This window comes from Egretta garzetta, unplaced genomic scaffold (assembly GCF_000687185.1).
Source record: "Egretta garzetta isolate BGI_Z169 unplaced genomic scaffold, ASM68718v1 scaffold455, whole genome shotgun sequence".
NCBI classification, from domain to species: Eukaryota; Metazoa; Chordata; class Aves; order Pelecaniformes; family Ardeidae; genus Egretta; species Egretta garzetta.
In genome coordinates, this window is record NW_009259597.1 from 371,547 (window position 1) to 387,390 (window position 15,844).

General features: G+C 38.4%; 1 protein-coding gene across 2 annotated transcripts in view; it reads right to left on the bottom strand.

The window, feature by feature from the left end:
* LOC104125703 (anoctamin-3) overlaps nt 1-15,844 on the bottom strand; it is a 214,281-nt gene that overhangs the window by 89,366 nt on the left and 109,071 nt on the right. For both annotated transcript variants that reach the window (XM_035893722.1, XM_035893721.1), the window contains exons 2-3: nt 2,641-2,853; nt 1,782-1,853 (exon numbers count right to left, since the gene is read on the bottom strand). In XM_035893722.1, coding sequence (XP_035749615.1) covers nt 1,782-1,853; nt 2,641-2,853 — 285 coding nt within the window. The remainder of the gene's footprint in view (nt 1-1,781; nt 1,854-2,640; nt 2,854-15,844) is intronic.

The following is a 15,844-nucleotide window of genomic DNA, read 5'->3' on the forward strand; positions in this document are numbered from 1 at the left end:
TCAGGATAAAATAAAAAATTTTAGTCTCGTAGATAAATTCTGACCCACATAAATACAATCCTCAAGCGCAAACAAACTGTATTTGAGGGCCTACAGAAAGGCCATTTTTTAAAATGCACCTTTAACTGTCCCTGATTTCAATTTGTGACTCTAACCAATAATGCCAATTTTCTTCTAAAGGCAATTCTTACTACTAACTTCTAGGATTTATTTATAAATACTGTTTCCTTTCTTGTGTGTAGCTGAATGCCCTAACCAATTAACACTTCTGTAAATACAGAATAACTTCACAAACTTGAGTGATGTAATTTGGGATTGACTCAATTAACACAGGCAGATTAATGAATTGAGTTAGCAAAGGGCTACCATTTAAGTATTTTTCCTGTCTCGTCAAAGAGCATAGCTGTAGTCAGAAGAGAAACATCCACACCAAAGCTTAATACAATTTTGAGCTGATGAGACTCAATCTACTTTTCCCTGAGACCTCCACATTTCTTTTCAGGTTAAAACTAGGTGATGGGAATGAAAGACAGTGCATCGCCTACTATGAGAAAGAATTACTGCTGCCATACATAAATACACAAGAGCATCAGCACTTCTATGTGTAAGCAATTAGTAAAAAATAGAACAGGATATAAAAAAAAAATATGCAGCAAATTATAAGTGACATTTTCTAGTACTCGTGCTTGCCTACCCAATGAAACAAATTACACTAAGAGACTGCAGTAGCTTCAGCTGGAACCTTACTGAGACAAACGGTTTTCCTATACAATCTTCATGCCAATTTTTTGGTCTGTGTCATGATTTTGGAACATTTTTATTTTCTTTTGGAGGAAGTATCAATTTCACTCACATTTCCAGTAGCTACCTCTTTAGGAGACCTTGAAGAACCTCTTACCTATCATATATTTTGGGCATCAAGAAAAATCAATGCTAAAACATGTGAGAGGTGAGCAGAAATAGCTTTCTGAAAGCAGATCTCTCTCCTTCAGCATAAAGATACGATTTCTAGTTTGACGCTACACTGACTGTGAGCAAAAAGACCTTTCACAGTCGTTTTGCAAGGAGCAGCGCTATCTGTGTGAATTTCAGATGGGTAATACATGGCCAGGGAATTTCAAAATTAATTAATTTTGGAACTTGCAAATTACTGCTCATGTGTGTATACACAGACTCATTTTGCTGTTGCAAGGATGGGAGTATTCTAAGAATAACTCCTTTCCTACTTTCTTTGACATAATTTAAGTATCAAAATGGCATTAATGCACGTACAAACACGTCCCCATTATAACTGTTTTTCTGCATTACATTTTCTCCCCACAGACTGGAACACTTTTAATATATGAATATCTAAACCAAATATACATGAATGTCTAAAGCAAAACCAACAACACAACAACTGCAACTGTGACAATACTGAATAACATGACTATACAGGAATAATAATAACTGAACAATAATAACTATTTCAAAGGAATTTCAAATACACACTTCCAAAGTGATTGCATTATGAAGGACTGTTATGAGAAAAGTACATTCATATTCATGCACTGAATGTATGAATAAAATACTTCTCTGTCTTTAGTCCCTATTTACTGTTAGTCTAAACGGTGAGAATATCAGGAAATCTATGGCAGCATGTATTTCTTTAGTTGCATTTAGCCTCCTCTTTCAAAAAAACTGGCAGTTCAGTCTAAGCATGGTCTTTCCACACTTAAATACTGCAAGTGCAATTGAGGAGCCATTAATTTATTATTATTTCAGTTCAGACACAAACTTACCTAAAAATGGATCACTGTATTCTGTATTAGACAGCTTAAGCAAGTTGTTTTCCAAAGTCTCCATCACTTTAGCTGAAATAAATACAATATTCATATCAGCATTCACATGTATTTTGTAAGTAAAAGATACACTTTTTAAAGCTGTCAGTGACTCAAATGAAAAACTCAAGGCTGAAATTTTGAAGAGCATTTTCAACTGGTGGAAAAAAGAACAAGATCGCTTTAACAAAGACTTTCACTCTATCCCTGAGAGGCATTTAACTTGGTGAAATAACTTAATAGAGTAATCATTAGCACCTATCAACATTAAGGAAGGACTTATCAAAACTTTGTAGCAGAAGCCAGCTGTGTTAATTTGTTCTATAAAGGTTCGCACACAGTTGGCAATAGTGTATGGCAACAGTCAGCAACAGGTAACACATGGTGATTGGGATCTCCAACTAGACTAGTCTCTCTGTTAAGGCATGTTTAAGTACTTCCTTTTTCCTCCCTCCCAGGACAGACTACAGAAACCTTCATGCTCTTCCCCAGCATATATGAACTGTCTTGTTTTCAGTGAGAAGGAAATTATTTTGCAATTCAGAAAAATAAAATAAAAATTAGTTTAAGCTTCACTTCAAACATTATAGACGTTCACTCAAGAACTCGGTACCATGGTTCTTCTAGCTGTTTTATGCAAAACACATCTCTCCAACAAACCACAGGTAACTAAACAAATCAACACTTATCAGATGCCCCTATAATTCAATGAAAGATGCTCAAAAATTCTATCTAGGATACCACAGGACTTCAAATGATGTTCCCATAGATCCCTTCCATTCCTAGCGTTGGAACAAGCTCCTGAAAGAGGAAAACCTACCTCGTTCTGACACTACATCCACTGTAGCTGTAGATGTCCCTGCACTTAGAGGCTGAGGCCGGGGCTGTGGCTGCACATGATTTGGCTGCAGAAACGATGAATGCTTGCTCAGACTCTGAGGATGTGTTTGGCTCTGGGCTAGGCATGGCATAGATCTTCTAGACGGTTTTAATGGATGCTCTTTCACCGTCTCACTCTTGCTTGTATTCATACCTGAAAAAGCCAAAAGAAAAAGAACATAAGCTCTGCCATATTCGGCAATGACACAGACAGACAGCTAATTATGAAGACTCAGGGTGATTCATCTACTTCATAAGCAACTCCAACTAAACAAAAATGTTTAAAATATTTAAACTTCAAAGAAGAATACAGAGTTGGGAAACTAACCCAGGAATTCTTCACTGACCCTTCCATCAACATCCCACAATTCAAATTTGCAATATTCTAAACCTGACGATTCTGTGGTACAAATGTCATCCAGTCATTTGGAAGTAAATGACAGCACCTAATATCATCTACATGATGATTGCTAAACAAACTTTTAACTCAGTGGTAGAAATCAGTAAAACCCCAAACAAGCAAACAAACAAAAAAAATTGAATACAAGCAAAAGACGTTCACAAGCTTCCTGAAGGATTCACAAACACCTTCTCCTTTGAAATGCAGCTGCTTGCGAGTTCTGATGCATCTACTGGCTGTTTCTAGTTTTTCTCCTGGGACACATGCCAGTCTTGGGTTTCCATATGTGTTGCCTGGCTTTAGGTTCAGGTGCCTACATACAGACAGATGCACCAGTCAACTGTGTGGTATCAGTGAAAACATTTGAAGAATCAGATTGTTAATTTAAATGAAAAATGTGATTTGGAGATCCCTGTTTTCAGTGTGTCATTTCAGAAGTGATGCAAAACTCATTCCCTGTTCTGAGTTTCTCCCATCTTAACACTACCACTGCATGTTTCAAAATGTATCTCACAATTTTTTTGTAATTAGCATGGTCTCTATTTATGCCCTTGTTGGTGACAGAACAAACAATGTAATAATGGCTTATATCACCTGTCCACAAACAAAAGATTGGCTACATTTCCTAAACTTACGCTTACAGTATCAGGCATTAAGAATGTTATGTCATTTGAACATATGGAACTTATCTTTAACTCCAAATCCTGAAACAAAATTTCCCTTTATGTTAACTGTGATACTCATTAACAACAAATTGTAATAATGTAATAATAATTCCTAAAATGTCTACTATTTCTAAAAACTCACAGGGAAACACTAAATAATCCAAGTGCATTTGTCTAGGAAAGTAAAATTGATGATGTAATAGTGACAAGAAATAAAGAGAACTGATTTTCTGCCTCTTCTACTTGAAAGGCTCTTGGCCCAGATGCAACTCCAGAGCCCACTCCTGCCCAGTCTGCAGTGTGCAGTCCCCAGCCATGGTCCCAGTATGGAATTGTTTGTCAATGCACACCAAATAAAGCACTATCATCAACTTTGTTGACATCATCACTCTTAGCACTGAGATTTACAAAGTGCTACAATATGCCATGAGAACATTATTCTTTCCTTTTTACCCCCAGCACTAACTATGAAAGTGTTCTCATTGATACTACTTTAATTACACTAAGCTACAAAAATGTAGGCCTGAAACAAAGGAATGACACTCTAATACACACGCTCGCTTAATACTAGGCATTTCATAACACAACAGGAATATAAAATGATACCCCCCCCCGTGTAAATCTACAGAAGGTAATGAATATTGAAAACATTAATTTCACAATACCAAGTGATTAAAACAAGCACATTGTGTTTTGTTACCATTCTACTATCCATCACTGCTGGATCAAAGGCTCATGAGAGGTAGTCTAGTATTCATTTTTCCCCACGCGAGTCAAGTTTCTTCCTTGGAAAACATAATTTTCATCACTTTGTATATAAAACCACAATTATTTTGAGTATTCCCAATGTTCCCACATGGGCCTTCTAATGCAAAAACATAAGGCCATCAGCTACATGGGTCTTCAGTCCTCAATTCCAATTAACAAATATTGATGCATCTAAGCTTGACTATAAATAACTTCACATTTTAGTAAGATTACAATTAATATCAAAAGTCAGATTTTTTGGGAAAAAAAAAAAGATGGTTTTATTCCTCTGCTTAGCTGTTGCTGACCTTCAGGTGCTGATAACTGTTTCTTACTAGTACACTAACACACAGTATGACTGCTCTATTAATATATTGAAAAGGAACCAAACCCCACATAACTGGCTGTATGAAATTTTTTTCCACTGAAATGAAAAATTGTGACAGTGAAATATGAAATTTTTTTCCACTGAAATTAAAAATTGTGACAGTGAAATATTACTTAGTAGTTATAACACTGATCCTATTTTATGGCATTCTTGCTAAAACTTAGTATGAGATTTTTAAACAATTACATCAACTGATGTTGTGCTACACTGTTTAACAATAATTCAGGGGGTTCAAAGTAGTACATACTATTTCAACACATTTTGTTTGACTGTAGGACTGGCTGTCTGTTCTCAGTGTGATAATTACTTACAATCAAAAAATACGCAACTACACTTTCAAGATGATAATTTTTTCAGTAATCATCCCATTTAACTCCCATTTTTTATTTCTTCCCAAAATATCGGGAATTTGTCAGACAACCAAAATTTGAACCTGTCAATGTTTGCAAGAACAGGGCCATATACAGCTATTGTTATCCATAAACATACTCATTATTCCTAGTAATTACAATTAGATATATTTCTAAATGTTCAGGTATGACAGATAGTAAACAAGTATTTAATAACGATTGTAGAACGATGATATGAATTTACGACTGTAACTCTGCAATGCCTCATACTGTATTCTGGTATTTGGCACAAAGGATGGCTTATGAGCACTATGAAAACTTAAAATAAATCTATTCCTGAAAGACTCTTCTTGTAAACTATAAGGTGTAAATTTAGTTTAAAAAAACAAAACAAAACAAACCCACCTAGAATACAGATGCTAAAGGTATTCCATTCTGTAAAATATTTACACTTTCTTTTCAAAGCTATGAAATTAATTTCCTCTTTGCCATTACGGAATTATATTAATGCTCTTAACCCTTTTACCTATTGGGTAACCTTAGTGAAAAAACATTGTAGAAGCACATGGTGGCAGCGCCCCCCCCCCCCCCCATTTCAAAGTTAGTTAGAACAAAACAATGGGAACAACGATTTGGAAAAAGCCCAACTTCTATAGCTGTTTCTGAGATACAAGGGAATTAAGTAGTTTTCTTAAGTTTGCATGGAAGAGAAGCTCATTATTATACAACTTCTGACTCAACCCAGGGCCCTGATACATACTATGCTTGTAAAAATCGAGTAATTCAACACTGAGCAAAATCCAAGTCCATTAAAGAGCTAATGTACTGTATTCAGCTCCGTGATGGACAGGGGTTGTTTCTCCTACTTTTGCTTACAGTCACAGTGTACCCCAGGAACAGGCAGGCCAAGCAGAAGGAACAGGCTGGAACGTGGAGGCATCCCAGGAGCCAGGTAACTAACGGAGGGGCAGGAGAGCCACGTCCCATCAGGGGACGCGCAGTTGGTGCTGGCTAGGGACTGGGGGGTAAAGCAGGGGGCAAGCAGCCAGGCCGCAGGGAGAGCAGAAGGAACTCGTGAAGGACAAGAGGCAGCTGCGCAAGTCGGGGTCTTTGCCACTGGGCAATTGATTGTTGCAATTTAGTAATAAAATTAAATATATATGTGTGTGTGTGTACATACTTGCTAAGGTCTCATACTGCCCTCACTAATTCAGTAGCTAGTTTCATGATTCATAGGAATTCTTAATTTTTCATTTGTTTACAAAATCAGAACCACGTTTTCAAAGACAAACGCACTGTACCTTGGGGTGGGTTGACCCTGGCCACCAGCTAAGCACCATGCAGCTGCTTGCTCACACCCCCCCCCCTCAATAGGATGGGGGAGAGAATCAGGAAAAAATAAAGTAAGACCCATGGGTTGAGATAGAGACAGTTTAATAAAGTTAATAAGTGAAGCAAAGAAGAAGGAAAAACCAAAAAAAAACCACCAATGATGCCATGGCAATCACTCGCTACTTCCCACAAGCAGATGGATGGCCAGCCAGTCTCTGAGCAATAACTACCTCCCCACCCCTCAGAATTTGTTGCTCTTGATGCTCTATGGCAGGGGATATCCCTCTGGTCGCAGGGCAGCTGTCCCAGCTGGGTTCCCCCCCCCCCAGCCTCTGGCCCACCCTCAGCCTGCTCGTGGCGGGGCAGAACAGGAGGAGGCAGCGGCCATGATGCTGCACAAGCACTGCTCAGCAATAACCAAAACACGGGGGTTTTCAATACTGTTTTAGTCACAGATCCAGACCACAGCACCGTACAGGCTGCTACGGAGAAAACTGACTCCATCACAGCCAGACCCAGTAGATACATTCAGAAATTAATGCCAGAAATTCTTGCTATTCTCTTGTTCAAATTGCCTCGTCGTTCCCCCAAGAATGTGATTTCTGCAAGGCTGCCGCCTTTCCTGTCAAAGTGAACTTTATGCAAACACACCACACAAGAAAAATACAGTCCCCAAAACATCAGGGAAATCTTTACAAACAAGGATATTCACAGAAATGGAGATTACAAATACACATTAATATTCACCTCTACCAAGAACAATAAGACAGAGGAAAACAACCCCAAAATAGCTACGGCTTCAATGCCAAGGAAAATTAAATATATGGGGTTTGCTACAAGGAGTGCTAAAGCCTCCTGTCTGTACAGGATCAGCAGATCTTCTGTGATTGCTGCACATAGTGTCAAAGCTCCTGAGAAGATTAGGTAGATAGTCTGTTTTACTACCCTCTTTCTCTGCTTGACAGCACTATTTACTCTGCGGCATGTTCTTATAAATCTTAGCCTCTTAGTGATGTACATTACCTCTCTCCGACTGTGCTAGAAAGAAATAAGTAATCTAAACATTTCTGCTGCTTGAAGTGCCACAAACTTCTGAGGAATTTTCCTCATCAAAATCTGAGCCCCTTGAAGAAGGATGCCACACTCAGCAGGTCCCTCTTAGCGAAATCTCAACATATGAGTCCACAAAGATGGTCCTTTGATTAGCAGGACACTCCCCATAATTAAATATAATAGCTAAGGTTTAAAAGGGCCTTTCATTTAAAAATTTCCCTGAGCTCACAGAACATGCTTTGCTTCAATGTAAGCGTTGCTCTACCAAGAAGTGCAGACCTTCATTAGTCCACCGAGGACAGTTCTTCCAGATCTGCAGCACAGCGTAACTGCTCTTGGCCAGACAGATTAATTTAATACAAGGTTAAGGTAGATAGAGGTAAGCTTCTGCTGCCTCAGAAGGTGTCGCAGGTCTTGAAATAGGTACGAGCAGAAAGGACTCTGCTTCTCAATGATTCTGAAATGGATGCTCCGTGCCAGCCAGGTACACGGTGGCACTGGGCTATACCATCGACAGGGCTGTGCTCGGAACAGGGCAACGCTACATGAGACGCCTACCACGCTACCTGCAAGTTTTCTGAGAAGGATTCTTCATAGCTCTTCGTAAACAGATGTGTTTATTAGACCAAAGTCTACAGTACTTAGACAAAGCAATGGGTAATATAGAACGATATATAAAAAGATGTATTTCATAATTGTTGTGGATGGCTTTAACAATCAATTTCTTAAGCAGTGATATTCTGTCAGTAATTACGGACCCTACCGCATAATTATTACTGTTGCCAAAAAAGAACATTTCTTGCATCTGTATTGGAGCTACTGTGTGTAGCAAAATGAATCACTTTATTACCAAAAAAACTGACAGTAATGCAAATAACACACACTGTCGTTCAATTTTAACAACAACTTAAGTGATACATATAAAAAAGAGGATAATTATTTTATGAAGCACTGCCTCAATTTAAAAGAAAATTACTCCCTTTTGCTCTCTCTCACTGTATATACCTCTGTGCCACTTCAAACAGATTCCTTAATATCATGCTGCTTCTGCTTGGAAAAAAATCACAGCAACATAACCTCAGAGCACATTTGCTGTTACACTAGTAGTATGAGCCACCTTCACAATTCAAATTTAAGTTTGATCCCTTAAGTTAATTCATTCTCTGCTAGTGTGTCACAGTCCAGTTCTGTGACGTGCTCGTTTTGGTGGCGTTTGCTGTTGCACGCCAATGTTTACCCAACTCTGGCACGCAAACAACTTGTGGTTGACATCAACTGGGTCACTGAATCGATTCACTTAAATTATTTTTATTCCTTCCTCTCTTCTCTGTAGTAGTGTTTTCTAGATTCTGTACTTTTCCAACTAGAACTTTGCTACAGAGACCTTGCTTGTGCAGAGGTACTTGGATCTGCAACAAAAGGCATGTATACACTTAGCAAACAAAGAATACACTTGTTTTTCTATTTGAGCTGCATTTATTCTTTCTTTCAAAAAAAACAAAATATTCCTGTGGCACTTAGCACGAGTATGGAAATGAGTATAGCATGAGTACAGAAATTTCTCATGCTGGAGAAAAAGGTGGTTAAAGTTTATGGTTTAAACAGATCCTGACTTTTATTTTAGCACTTCTGCCTTGGAGAGTGTTCTTTCTGAGGGGAAGCTGGGGATTCCTGTTGTGTAGGCAAATCCCTCCATGGCTCAAAGCCAGAATAGCCAGCTGTACTACATCATCTCATAGCTTCCTGGCAGAGCAGGCAGGAAAGATGGAGCTGGAATATGATGAGCTTTTCTGATCGTTAAATCAGTATGCACAACTTCAGGCATGCTCAACATAATGCCAGTCTAGAAAGACTCTCAATGAAGCCAGCTCTTGGATGCCTCCAGGTTTTGGCTATTAGAAACATAAAGGAAAAATTCTCCTATGCCTCATTCTGTGAAATACAGATAAAGCCGACCATTTCTTTACTATTAAGAGAAAAAAAAAATACATTTCATTTCTTCCTAAGTTGAGATGAGCAAAGTGTGACATCTAGTCCATATGCATTGTTAACCCAATGCGGGAAGCACCCTTAGCAAGGCTGGACCAGTACTAATTTCATAGAATCATAGAATGTTTTGGATTGGAAGGGACCCTTAGAGGTCATCTAGTCCAACCCCCCTGCAGTGAGCAGGGACACCGCTAACTAGATCAGGTTGCTCAGAGCCCCATCCAACCTGGTCACAACTGTTTCCAGGGATGGGGCCTCCACAACCTCTCTGGGCAACCCGTTCCAGTATTTCACTACCCTCATTGTGAAGAATTTCTTCCTTATATCTAGTCTAAACCTACCCTGTTTTAGTTTAAAACCATCACCCCTTGTCCTGTCACATTTCAAAAGGAACAGCCCAGTGAGGGGATCTCATCAACACATACAAATATCTCAAGGGTGGACATCATGAGGATGGAGCCAGACACTTCTCAGTGGTGCCCAGAGACAGGACAAGGGGCAATGGGCACAAACTGAAACGTAAGTAGTTTCAGTTGAATATGTGGAAGAACTTCTTCACTCTGAGGGTGACAGAGCACTGGAACAGGCTGCCCAGGGGGGTTGTGGAGTCTCCTTCTCTGGAGATATTCAAAACCTGCCTGGATGATGTCCTGTGCAACCTGCTCTAGGTGAACCTGCTTTAGCAGGAGGGTTGGACTAGATGATCTCCTGAGGTCCCTTCCAACCCTTGCCATTCTGTGATTCTGCGATTTAATCCAGCATAAACCTTAGAATAAAACTGGAGTAGATACTACATCAGTCAAAGAAATAGCGTTGGCTTTAGAGACATGCTATGTAATAATGTCCACAATCAATATCAACAACATGCAGATCTTACCAACTATTCACGTCATCACAAGTTTGCTTGATAAAAATACCTTCTTAATTGTACAGAAAAAAACTTCTGTAAAGCCTTCAGCTTCACATACGGTACGTCGCTAATTAAAATGAAATGTCATTCATAAAACACATTAAACAGACTGAGAACCTGATAAATCTCAAATGTTTCTGTCAACAACATCATCATAATTAGAATCTTTAATCGCATAAAATATGAAGAAAAGCTTGCAATGGTTTTCATGACATTTAAGTTTAATGTGAAAACATATTTCTACAGCATCAAGAATAAACCACCTCAATTCTGAAAAGCATTTAGTTTTCAATACTCAATGGATGTAACAGGTACTTACTGCTAAAGAATAAGTTTATTCTGATTGTCAGCTGCAATCTACAAAAGCAAACTTAAAGTAGGATAATCACTCTATTAAATTCTGAGAAATTATAACCAAAAGATACTGAATAATGAAGAAGTAAATTATTTCAGTAACAGCAGTTTTCTTATCTATTTGTAATACCTCAACAAACACAAAAGGTATTCAGTTTCACATATTAGACCTGTATTTGAGTAAATCAGGAATATACCCATACTTTCCTTTGTTATATGAAAGGTAGAATCAAACTCGATAACCTCTGACTTCATTTTATATTCTTACAGAAAAAAGCACCCCAGCATCAAGTATGCTTATTATATTAACAAGCACACTTAAAAAACACCTCATCAAAACAGGAGAAAATTAACCAATCCTTTTCTTGAGAAGAAAAAAAAAAAAAAAAAAAAAAAAAAACAAGACACACTAAACATGGGAGAAAACAGCCTTCAAGGATGAGCCCTATTTCTCTTCAATGCTATCAGTATATCATGAAAGCTTACAAACCCCAGTTTCCTAAAGGTATTTTTTTCAGATCACCTTAACTGCCTTTTCCATTATGAAGTGAACGGGTCAACATAGAATCATATAGGATGGAAAAGACCTTCTAAGATCATTGAGTCTAACTGTAGATTGAGTCCAATATTATTCCTATTAAATGTTTCACATGTAGTTCACATGTAGCCTCTTGGGTGAATATAACTCCTAGGTGAGCTAACAGTACACATCCTGAATGGTAGCAAGTCATTGAGATGGCGTTTTTCTGTTTCATCCCACTACACAAATAGCATTGATTTATTGAGGTGCTTATGAAATAATATGAGGTTTTATGATATCATCAATCATGCCTTTGAAGACTGCTTCCATTAAATAGCATGATTTTACTTCAACATTTTGCAGTTTTAAGTATTGGGAAAAGAGGAACATAAACAATTAAGTAAATTGTAAATGCCTATACTTGTGCAAGCTTTTTTTTCTCTCTCAAGTTAGAAATGTGAGAAATAACCTTCAATCCAAGAGCATAGCTAACGAAAGGGAAAGGAATCAGTGGGACTATCTGAAGGTTCTCCAAGAAAACACACAGACCAGGAATTAAAAAATATATAATTAGTTCAACTAGTGATTATTTAAAAAACACTGAACCCTGGGATTTTCAAAGATGGTGAATTTTTCCCCGTAGATCTTGTAAACAACATCAACATTTTGTGCAAGCTTCAGTATCTAATTTTTTATAGTACTTTATCCATTAGATTAAGAAATAGAAAACTATTACTGTACTTTAAATATTTAGATAGCCATAGATTTTGAGACCAGATCACCTTTTTTTTTTTTTTTTCCAAAAATTTATTTTTCTGTTGAGCTATTTAAAAACAACTACTTCAAGTATAGCACTATAAGGAAGGCTTAATGGAACCCTATCAATATTTCAGCTTTTTTTCTTGACTCGACAGTAGAGCAGTACTCAACCTTCCAATAGCACAGTAACAACAGCAAACACAAAGGCTTAAAAGTCTCATTAGACCTTTTGGCTATAGGCCTTCCATGGACAGTGATTTTCTTTTATAAAGAGCTGCCCCTTGCAAAAATAAAAATCCCTTTCTGAGACACTTTTTCCCAGGAAAAGTCTCCAACTTCTGTACTGAATTGCTTATTGTTGGCCAGCACTATATTTAGTAAGAAATTCAGTCCTCATGACCCCTGCACAGTAGTGCAGTGATGATTTTACAGATGCTCCCAGGTCACTACTAAAGATACCAGCTAGGGTTAAAAACGATCCCTAGAGGCCTCCACTGGAAAAGAAAACTCACGAATAACTGGTTTACTATTTTAAGTTTTATATTCGTGTTTGGGTTGGCATTTGATGTCCCCATTAATATGGAACTCTCTTTACTCCCTAGCAAAATTGTCACCTACATGTTTTCCCTTTGTGCCAGCAGAAGCAAACCAATAACGCAACAAAACTAAAGGATGTAAAGAATGCCGAAGACATTCCTCCCGTTTAAGTTACATTCACAGACAGGATTCTCTTCTTTCTGTAATGTTGATTGCAAACTCTTTTCCAATAGTCATGGCTTTATTTTTCTCATAAATATACCAAAAGAAGAGGAAATAAACAACAAAACCAAGCACAGACCTACTACAGTGCTTTCATGGAGAATGAGAAATTATGTTTCTTCCATTATATGCCTCTCGTGCTCAGGCCAGTGAAACAAATACCTATTTTGTTGTGGAACCAGCAGGAAATTCAACTGCTGGAATTAAAGAATTGCTTGCAAGCTGCACAAACCTCTCCTCCTAAATAGAGCAGGAAGTTGGCCTTGCTCCCAACATGGCACCTATCAGGATAATTCCTGGAATGGTCAGCTGTAAAGTGAGGTCTATTACTTTAAACAGTTTTATCTTGATAAAAATTACATAATTAACTCACAGGATGAGATAAATTAAAAAAAAAAAAAGAGTATGTGATTTAAAAGTATGTATCTACAAAATGTAGAAAAGTTGTTCCAAATTGCAAGATTTGTAGAAAAACCCAATAAAATGCCAGTACTTAAGGGTGGCTGTATTGAAACATGATTAGAAATCTATTTTGGGGTTTTGGAGGAAATAAAGACATTTCTCTCATGAAACCTCTAAGCAGTCCTATTATACCATATGCTCACAGAATTGGGAAAAAATGAAGGTTTCTATTACACACAACCACATGTCAGCCCCAAAAACTCTTACTTGAAGTCTCTTAGGCCCCTGTACGGTATGGCTTGCCATGTATACACGTAAAAACTGGTTGCATTCCCACCCAAGTACAACTGCATTACCTGCTTGGAATCAATACGATCCAGCCAACTTTTGAAAACAGCAGTTTTTTCCACATCCTCACCCTTTACCTCTTCACCCTATCTTCTTCATTATCTAATACAGGCCCCAGATCCACCCTGCATTAAGGCTTCATTTTCTCATCTTCTCCCCAAGGAAATAACTTTTGATGAAACAGATTTTAGTTTATGGATTTTGAAGAGCACCAAAATGGAAAGCAAAAGTTGATAGTTTTGTCTACAAAAATTGTATTCAATACAGATTTGGATGTTGTTTTTAGTACTGCATCAGTATGGCCACACTCATACAGAATTTCACACGTTATGGAACACTGTTCGTTTTGTACAAAACTTTGAGACTGTCTCATGATGAGTATTACAAACAAGATTATACACTTCCCTGGCATTACCCATATTAGTGAGCTGCACTTCAAGCATTTTTAAGTGTCTGATTTGCAGCTAACAGCCAATACATTTGATCCTTCCTGACAAAGGCAGGAGAAATACAGTTTTAAACTAAAGAACAGTTCAGACAAGCAGAGCGGATTTTTTTGCCAAGGGGGTGTATTTGCCATTAAAAGCACTGTTAATAAAACTAAATAGCTTCAAATAGTGATTTCATTCTAACGCTTTATGCAATACCTTTTATGAAGTTTATCTCCATGACTATCGGGTCTTACCTAATTTAAACTTTAACAGAATGGATGGAGGTGCCTGACTCATCAATAATGCTGGCAGGCAAATAAAGCAAAATATTATTGTGCTTAATGGAACACGGGAATTTAAAAGCTTCAGAAGGCTGCTGACTAGTCTGGAAGATCTCCAAAGTTGTTATAAACATGTCTGCCAGAAAACATTAGAAATTCAACAAAATAGTCTATTTTCTCCCCCAAACCCAACAACATAGTAAATCTCTGGAAGGCTGTACGTCCTCATCAAAGTAGTCTATTCCCTGGGCCTCATTCTTGGAATTCCTCACAAAATGCTTTCTCACAGCGCCTCAGGAGACCAGCACTGGTACAATTGAGTTGATTTAGCAACAACATAATAAGGTTACGGAAAAGGAAGAAAGTGCATTATTGACTTTTAATAGAGCAAGATAGGGCTTAAACGTACCAAGCATAAAATGAACAGGTATCCGTACTCTGGGCTGCATCAAAAGAAGCGTGGCCAGCAGGTCGAGGGAGGTGATTCTGCCCCTCTACTCTGCTCTGGTAAGGCCTCACCTAGAGTACTGCGTCCAGCTCTGGAGCCCTCAGCACAAGAAGGACATGGAAGCGTTGGAGCGGGTCCAGAGGAGGGCCACAAAAATGATCCGGGGGCTGGAGCACCTCTCCTATGAGGACAGGCTGAGAGAGTTGGGCTTGTTCAGCCTGGAGAAGAGAAGGCTGCGGGGAGACCTGATTGCGGTCTTTCAGTACCTAAAGGGGGCCCATAGGAAAGATGGGGACAATCTTTTTAGTAGGGCCAGCAGTGACAAGACAAAGGGTAATGGTTTTAAACTAAACCAGGATAGGTTTAGACTAGATATAAGGAAGAAGTTCTTTACAATGAGGGTGGTGAAACACTGGAACAGGTTGCCCAGAGAGGTAGTGGAGGCCCCATCCCTGGAAACATTCAAGGCCAGGTTGGACGGGGCTCTGAGCAACCTGATCTAGTTAGTGGTGTCCCTGCTCCTGCGGAGGGGTTGGACTAGATGACCTCTAGGGGTCCCTTCCAACCCAAAACATTCTCTGATTCTATGATTCTATGATCAAGGGTTTTGAACCAGGTTATAAAATTTGCTATCCAAACAAAAGAGCATACAACTGAAACGAACAGCCCAAGAAGGGATAAAACTCAAGAAGCTGGTGGTTTCTCTCACTTGCATATCCAAGTGGTTCCACTCCCTTTTCACTTTAGGAGACGAAAGGTCTGAGAGCAACCAGCTCCTTTATGAGCGAGATGAATTGTGGAATGTCTTTATTCACCTTCTGTATCCTGTCACGGTTGGCCAGATTAGAAGTCAATGAGTTAGAAGTAGGGTCCTATGACCTAATTCAGATTACAACTGATGGAACAATAAAGGTGTTCAGGTAAGACAAAAGGCATAGTATATTACCAAGCCATGTTATTTTGTGTACCTAGCTAAAAAGTCAATAGGAATGTGGTTACAAAGTTCTGG